At 55.5% G+C, this 7,920-nt stretch overlaps 2 protein-coding genes across 4 annotated transcripts in view; one reads left to right on the top strand and one right to left on the bottom strand.

The window, feature by feature from the left end:
* The window catches only part of EFEMP2 (EGF-like fibulin extracellular matrix protein 2), an 8,061-nt gene extending 7,311 nt beyond the window's left edge, over positions 1-750 (bottom strand). Inside the window, exon 1 of one of the 2 annotated variants that reach the window (XM_019645257.1) lies at positions 342-750. The gene's annotated coding sequence lies outside the window, so the exon portion shown is untranslated. The remainder of the gene's footprint in view (positions 1-341) is intronic. The other variant, XM_019645258.1, reaches the window with a different exon arrangement.
* Positions 751-4,346: 3,596 nt separating this feature from the next.
* CTSW (cathepsin W) lies at positions 4,347-7,889 on the top strand. Of its 2 annotated transcripts, XM_019645605.1 has the most exons (10): positions 4,347-4,531; positions 4,799-4,883; positions 5,718-5,831; positions 6,205-6,359; positions 6,467-6,563; positions 6,648-6,728; positions 6,810-6,935; positions 7,119-7,183; positions 7,263-7,460; positions 7,544-7,889. In XM_019645605.1, exons 1-10 carry the CDS (start codon positions 4,445-4,447, stop codon positions 7,658-7,660), a joined length of 1,125 nt encoding a protein of 374 aa, XP_019501150.1. In that variant the 5' UTR covers positions 4,347-4,444; the 3' UTR covers positions 7,661-7,889. The 2 variants fall into 2 exon arrangements, with proteins under 2 accessions (XP_019501150.1, XP_019501149.1); XM_019645604.1 differs by having other exon boundaries at positions 6,467-6,728.
* Positions 7,890-7,920: the final 31 nt, after the last annotated feature.

The following is a 7,920-nucleotide window of genomic DNA, read 5'->3' as shown; positions in this document are numbered from 1 at the left end:
CACCCCGGCGCCTCCGCCCTCCCCTCGGCGGATTCCTGAGCCCGCGCCAGGGGGAGGGACCCCGACCCCCCGCTTCTCCGCCCCCGGCCGGCCGCAGGCCCCCACCCGGTCCCCCGCGGCGCCGCCCGGAGCCGCCTACCGGCTCTGGGCCAGGGTCCCTCAGTGCTCCATCCTGGGGGCATTGGCCCTGATGCCAGCCCCCCAGACACACCCGAGAGTCCCCAGGCCCTCACTTTGTGCACCCCAATTGTCATCCTGTGCACCCAGACCCTATCTAATCTGCACCCCCCAGAATTCCATCCTGTGCACCCACATCTTAAGGCAGGGGCCCCCAGACTCACCCTGCGCCTCCCAGAACGTCATCCTAGACCTAACTAATACTGGAGCTTTCAAGTCCTCAATCTAGATCCTGCAGAATTTCATTCTGTGCACCCAGACAGTGACTCTGGAAATACTAAAACTTCATTGAGGGTCTCCAGACCCTCGCCCGAGGACGAGATGCTCCCAGGCCCAGAGTAGTTCATCTGTGTCCCCTCTTCCCTCCATCCTCAGGGCTGTTTTCAGCCAGGTGGTCCCTTCACTCGAGGACGACGTCCTGGAGCCCTCCGTCTTGCAACCTACAACAGTTTGAGGGCGCGGGGGCAGTTCCTTTTTGGCCCAGAATGAATGGAAGCCCCTGAAAAGGCGGGCAGGGCTAAACACAGACGTGCAGGACGCCAGGGTCTCACGCCAGACCCATCCCCGCCCTCAACCACCCGCGTCCCCCACCTCCCGGGTTTCCGCCTCCTTCCACGAGTGGAGGGAGAGCCTTTGAGGGAGGAGTTTGGGCGGAGTTGGCTCCCAGGAAGGGGCGGGGCCTCACCCTGCCCACGTCTCAGGGCGGGGCCAGACGGGAAAAGGCTGCGTGTCCAGGGATCCCCCGCCTGGGGGTAGACGGCGTGCGGGAACTGGAGAGCCCTCCCTTCCTTTTCTCACCCCTGTTTATACTGACTATCGCCCAGAATGCGGCCCCGCCCCGGGAGGGCAATTATGCTGGGGAGGGACATGCCAGTGGGTCCCAGGGTGAGCCCTTGGGGTTCACGGTGACCTGGAGAGTGTCTCCCCCACCCCCAAATCCTTCCTAGCTACTTCCGTGAGGAGGCTAAAAATAATAAAACCGCAGAAACAGTCAATAACAAGTGTTGGCAAGCGTATGGAGAAATTGGAACCCTCATACACTGTGAGTGGGAATGTAAGATGGTGCACCCGCTTTGGAAAACAGTCGAGCAGGTCCTCAAAATGTTACATGACCCAGCAATTTCACTCCTAGGTATATTCCCAGGGGGATTGAAAACGTCCATACAAAAAAATCTGTACACACTGTTGATAGCAACACTACTCATAAGAACAAAAATATAGAAACAATCTCATGTCCATTAACTGATGAACGGATAAACAAAATTTTTATAGATAAAAAATATGATGGAATATTATTCAGCCATAAAAAGGAATGAAGTACTGATATGTTACTACAACATGGATGAATCTTGAGAATATTACACTAGGTGAAAGAAGCCAGATGCGAAAGGTCACATGTTCCATTTACATGACACATCCAGAATATGCAAATCTGAGACAAACTAGAGTTTGCCAGGGGGAAAGGGCAAAGAGAGGGACTGCTAATGGGTGTGGGGTTTCTTTTGGGATGATGAGAATGCTCTGAAATTAGATAGCGGTGATGGTTGCACAGTTATGCAAATACACTAAAAACCACTGACATACACTTTAAAAGGGTGAGTTTTGTGGTTTTTTAAAAAGATTTTATTGGGGAATTGGGGGAGGGAAACATTGCTGGGGAATCAGGGAAGGGGAACAGACAAGTTGCTGTCCTTTTGTTCTTCAGTCTAGTCATGGAGGATGTTGCCCCACTGGCCCATGTTGGTATCATCATTGCAGTCTTCCCTGGTGAGGCAGTCTGCAATGTGGCTCACTGTGGCTCATGAAAGCTCACTCCTGCTTCCGGCCAGCCCCACTGTAGCCTACGCCATTGCCGGCTACTCACGGCAGCCCAGCTCCAGGTCGAGCTGTTGTTCACCATCTTAGCTGTAGAGGGCGCAGCGTCATTGGCCCTCATGTGGGATCCCAACCAGGGTCCTGCTGCTCAGAGCTGGCGTCCCAAGCCAACTCCCAACCACTGCGCCACTCGGCCGGCCCTAAAAGGGTGCGTTTTATGGTGTATGAATTACATATCTCAATAAAGCTGTTATTTTAAAAAATAATAAAAATATTAGCACTTGATTGTCAAGATCTAACCATTCAGGCATCAGCATGCACCTCCCACCTTTCCAATCCTCCTTCCCACCAGGGCAGAGATGCCATTATCACCCCATTTCACAGATGACAGAGGCTGAAATTTGTGTAGGTACAGCCAGAAGAATGGTAAGGACAGGATTTGAACTCAAGTCCCTCTGACTCCAAGACTTTCTGGGCTCTTTGCCCCATAGTAGAGCATTAAAAACCCACCTTTTTTTAAACGATTTTTTTTTTAATCGGGGAATTGGGGGATGGGAACAACGCTGGGGAATTGGGAGAAGGGGAACAGACAAGTAGCTGTTGTTTTGTTCTTCAGTCTCGTTGTGGAGGACGTTGCTTCACTGGCCCAAGTTGACACCATCATTGCACTCTTCCTGGGTGAGGCAGGTCAGTCGCCGGCTTTTGGACGGCCACTCACGCTGGCTGCTGGCTACACACGGTAGCCCATGGCAACCCACTGCAGCAGGGGCTGCAGCCTATGCCGTCGCCAATGACTCACAGCAGCCCAGCTCCAAGTTGAGCTGTTATTCAGCATCTTAGCTGTAGAGGGCAGTGTCACTGGCCCTCATATGTGGGATCCGAACCAGGGCCCTCTGGCATCCCAAGCCAGCTCTTAACCAATGCACCACTCGGCCAGCCCAAAAAAACCCCACCATTTGAACACCTGCTCTGTGCCAGCTAGGGTCGAAGGTGCTGCACAGTGTCATTCCAGTCAAAGGAATTGTCACTGCCACTTAAAGATGAGGATTGGAGAACCAAAGAGCAATGACTGGGTGCACAAGCTGGTGTCTCAAACTTGGACCTGAACCTCCGTCTTTGCACTACTAGGCCTGGATGCACCTGCCACTCAGAGTTGCCTCCTCAGAACATCTCTCCTGACCTCTATGACCCTAACGATGTTGCCTGCCTTCATCCCTTCTGCACTGGGTCACAAGGCCTTAACTTGGTGTTGGTGGTGTCTCTCTCCCACCAAGTCCTGAGCTCCTCCCCAGGGCCCAGGGCCCAGCCCACATGGGATGCCAGCAGGGAGCTGCAAGATGAGCACGGGAATGAACAAATGAGTGATCCAGTGGGGAAGTCTATTCATTTAACAACTGTCCACTGAGTGGCCACCATTGACCAGGCACTGATCAAAAAAGACCAAAATCTCCTGGCCTCCTGGGGCTCACATTCAAGGGAAGGGAGTGGATTAGAGAGGAAGGCCACCCAGCCCCACACCCCCAGTCCCTCCTCCCCCAAATTTCCACAACCCCTAACACCTGAGAGATTTTATGACACTTTGGTGCCCACACTGGGACCTCCAGCTCTGAGGGGTGACACATGGGGCCTTAGTCATAGGTCACTGACTTGGGGCCTTGATCTGTCTGAGATGCCTACCCTGCTATCTTTCTGCCCCGAGGCCCACCCAGACCCCTCATCCCCATCCTCAGATAGTGACAGCGATGAGGAAAAGGAGGCAGTAGCTGCCAGTTGCTGTCCCCTGGACCTTGCACTTCCCTGTTTAAAACCCATGATGACCAATTATTCAGTCAACAAACACTCATGGAGCCTGCACCATGCCTGGCTGCATCCTGGGTGCTGAGGACACAGGAGCCATCAGACACCTCTGGTGTGGTTGGAAAGAAGACACGGAGAGCAGGAGCAGGCACAGCAGAGGCTCAGGCGGCTGTAGGTTACACCAAAGGATGGAGCAGCAGGGAAGGCTTCTTGAAGGGGTGACCTTTGAGCTGACCAGCTTCACAGGGTGAGCAAGAGTACTTCCCCAGGGGGCACTGACCACACTCTATCTGCACCATTGTCAGGGTCCTGAGGCTCCCCATAGTACCCTGGACTTCCCCGCTACAGCACTGATGGCCCTATGTCACTGCCCTCTTATGACCTGCCTCCTCCCCGTCACTTTAGGGACATCCATTTCTGTATCCCAAGAATTTCCCAGAACAGGGTGGGTGGAGAGCCTCTGCTGAATACATAAAAAGGGTTAGGGTAGGAAATAGGCAGGCAGAGGGCCCTGTAGGAACTAGAGCCTAAATGCCTCTTGCTTGAGGGGTCAGCCTGGTTTCCCCTTTGTGGTTTCTCTAGCTCCACCCTCTCAGCCCCTCCAGCTTGGTCTGCACAGCTTCCTGCCCCCCCTGGCACTCTGGTTGTCAGCACCATGACACTAACTGTCCATCTCTCCTGCTTCCTTGTGCTGTTGGTAGCTGGCCTGGCCCAAGACATCAAGGGCTCCCTCAGGGGCCAGGTAAGTGCCCACAACCTGTTCCCCATAACTCTTCCCTCTGCAAGCCCCAGGCCTGGGGCTCACCCCTTCAGAAACTGCCTTGTTCCGATTTCTCAGAGGGAGAAACTGAGGCTGGAGAGGTGATTGATGTGCCCAAGTTCACACAGGGAGGCAGCAGGCTAACCAGCTGATGCCCTAGTCCAGTCCTTGCCTGGCTGAGAGCCAAAGTGCAGTCCCAGCAATGACTCCTACCCAACCCCCTCCCTCACCAACGTTGGTTTCTTCCAGGACCCAGGTCCCCGGCCACTGAAGCTAAAAGAGGTCTTCACTTTGTTCCAGATCCAGTACAATCGAAGTTACTCAAACCCAGCAGGTATCATGATCCGTACATCTCTGGTCCAAACCCCCTCATCCCATTTAGATGAGGACATCAAGGCTCAGATGCGGGGAACGGGCTTGGCTAAGGTCACTCAGCAGGACAGCAGCAGGGCTTGAGGTGTACCCCTGGCTTCCTGAATGCACAAGTGGGACGCGGCCATTCTTTACTGTGAACCTAGAGGGAGGTGGCTGCTGTTACAGGTCTGCCTAGTCCCAGAGGATCCTTTGCATCCATAGCCACTTTCCTGGGACTCCAGGCAGCGGGCAGATCACCGTCTCGTCCTGAGTTCACTCAGCGAGCGCCCAAGGATACCCATTTTGTCCCCAAGTTAGGGGTTCCCTCTTCACCCCCATGAGTTACCCTGCCCTCTCTGGGTCTCATCTCCCTTAGGGAGATCATCTGTGGGTGTCTCTCAGCCCACATTGCCTGTGCTGTGGACCTGTACCCCATCCTGCCCCACCCCCTGCCGTGTTCCAGCGTGGCCTGTGATCAGAGGTGTCAAGTGGAGGTGGAGGTGGTGTTTGGGCAGGAAGCCAGTCTCCGACCACACATCTTTCCTTCTGAGTCACTCTGCCTTCAGACCCTTTACTTGATCCCCTCCCCCCCCAGGTGGGCAGTTGCCCCCTCCTCTCTTCCTGGGAAAACCCAACCCCAGGTGGGCTGGGGAGCCATGTCCTCAGCCTAGGTATTCTCGGTAGGACTTGCAGGGGCCACAGGAAAGAAGCCAGCGCTCATCTGAATGTGTGGGTGGGAGGAAGCCCAGCCGGTGGCCACTTCCTGCCCCCAGGGACTTGGGACCCAGCCTAAAATGACCCCCTTTTGGTCTAGAATATGCTCATCGCCTGGACATCTTTGCCCGCAACCTAGCCCAGGCTCAGCGGCTGCAGGAGGAAGACTTGGGCACAGCCGAGTTTGGGGTGACTCCATTCAGTGACCTGACAGGTACTGGGACGCTTCCTGGCCCCTCAGTGGTGGGTGGGGAAGCAAAGCCTTGTCCAGGGATTCTGGCAGATGGATAGGGCAGACCCTTGGCTTTTGTTTCCCAGAGAGGGATCCTAGGGACCAGAGGCCTGAGTGCTTGTTCCAAATCACCGGGAGCAGGGACAGGCACTCTGCAGGCCTGTGTGCCAGCCCAGCTCAGCACCGAAGCAGCAGGAACTTGGGTCTCCTAGGCCTCAGCACCCCTGCCTTTCTACCTCCCAGTATATTGCGGGGACTCAAATGGCCAAGGATATGGATGGCTGGAGTGGGAGAGGCAGAACATGGGAAAGGAGGGGTCAATATTGTGACCTTGGTGGTCCCATCTGTCCCCCAGAGGAGGAGTTTGGCCAGCTCTATGGGCATCCAAGGGCAGCTGGAAGGGCCCTCAATGTGGACGGAAAGGTAGGATCTGGTGAGTGGGCGCAGTCAGTGCCCCGCAGCTGTGACTGGCGGAAGGCGGCTGGTGTTATCTCACCCATCAAGGACCAGGTACCTGCCCCCACCCAGCCTGGCTCAGTTCAACCCCAGTGGTGGAAGGGAGAGGAGAGGGGCAAGGCCTGGACCCCTGATCTAGCTCCTGCCCCCCTCCCCATTAGAAAAGCTGCAAATGCTGCTGGGCCATAGCAGCAGCAGGAAACATCGAGTCCTTGTGGAACATTAAACACCGACAGTCTGTGGAAGTCTCTTTTCAGGGTATGGCTGGGAGAGGGGGCATGTGTGACGGTGGGGGGATCGGGCATGGGGCTTGGTCATCCACATCATCCCTTCTTGCACCAGAACTACTCGACTGTGACCGCTGTGGGGATGGCTGCAGTGGCGGCTTCGTCTGGGACGCGTACATGACTGTTCTTAACTATAGTGAGTGCCTGGCTTCACTGGGCAGCTGTGGGTGGGAGATGCTCTGGAGCTGAGTCTCCTCCTGGCCTTGTCTATCTCCAGGCGGCCTGGCCAGCGAAAAGGACTACCCATACCAGGAGAACAGCAGAACCCACAAGTGCCAGGCCAAGAAGTACCAAAAGGTGGCCTGGATTGAGGACTTCATCATGCTGCCGCGTGGCGAGCTGGGTGCGAGCAGGGTGGAGACCCGGGGGGGCATGTGGCTGGGGTGGGGGAAGGAGAATGACAGGGAGAGACAGACAGACCAGGCCATACAGAGAGATGGAGGGATGGGGATGGGAGGGAGAGAGATAAAGACAGAGAGCAGGGGGCACAGGGAAGGCAGGGCCTGATGACACCTTCTACCCCCAGGAATGGCCCAGTACCTGGCCACCGAGGGCCCCATCACCGTGACCATCAACATGAAGCTATTGCAGGTGGGATATGATAAAGAATGGGGTAGGGGCATATAGGGGAAGTAGCCCCAGACTCAACCCCTCTGCCCTGGCCCTGCAGAACTACCAGAGGGGTGTGATCGAGGCCACGCCCATCACCTGTGACCCCCAGCAAGTGGATCATTCTGTTCTGCTGGTGGGTTTTGGTAAGAGCAAATCAAAAGAGGAGAAGTGGGCAGTCTCATCCCAGTCTCATACTCGTCGCTCCATCCCATACTGGATCCTGAAGAACTCCTGGGGGGTCAACTGGGGTGAAGAGGTGAGTGTGATCTATTGGCGGGGGGGACCGGGCAGGACAGGTCTCTTCCCATCTTCTGGCCCTGATGTCCCCTAACTTTCTAGGGCTATTTCCGGCTGCACCGAGGGAGCAATGCCTGCGGCATCACCAAGTACCCATATACTGCCCAAGTAACCAAACCAGTTAAGAAGCAGCAACAGCGAGTCACCTGCCCTCCCTGAGCCCGACCCTCAGCTCTCCTGCTATGCCAGCTGCCTCCTTGCGGGCCTTACCCCGAAGTCTTTGCCTGTCCTCCCAACCATCTTGCTATGCGTTGAATAAAACAAGACAAAACCCCGTCTTCTAAGTGGATTCAGCTGGATGGGGAAATAGACAGGGAGAGCACCATTCTCTGACACATCCTAGTCCCTGCAGGGCTGACATACACACAGGTCCTTATACATACGACACTTAGATACATACGCACGCACCTCTTCCACAC

The sequence above is a fragment of the Hipposideros armiger genome, unplaced genomic scaffold (genome assembly GCF_001890085.2).
Source record: "Hipposideros armiger isolate ML-2016 unplaced genomic scaffold, ASM189008v1 scaffold_93, whole genome shotgun sequence".
Taxonomy (NCBI): domain Eukaryota; kingdom Metazoa; phylum Chordata; class Mammalia; order Chiroptera; family Hipposideridae; genus Hipposideros; species Hipposideros armiger.
The sequence above is the reverse complement of the archived record's forward strand: the minus strand, read 5'-3'. Positions and strand labels throughout refer to the sequence as shown.

Bases quoted from the DNA above. Each gene is read 5' to 3' on its own strand.
- CTSW (XM_019645604.1), top strand. From the start codon at position 4,445: ATGACACTAACTGTCCATCTCTCCTGCTTCCTTGTGCTGTTGGTAGCT. The intron at 4,884-5,717 runs GTATCATGATCC...CTTTTGGTCTAG, and splicing joins AAGTTACTCAAACCCAGCAG to AATATGCTCATCGCCTGGAC. The intron at 6,936-7,118 runs GTGCGAGCAGGG...TTCTACCCCCAG, and splicing joins GCTGCCGCGTGGCGAGCTGG to GAATGGCCCAGTACCTGGCC.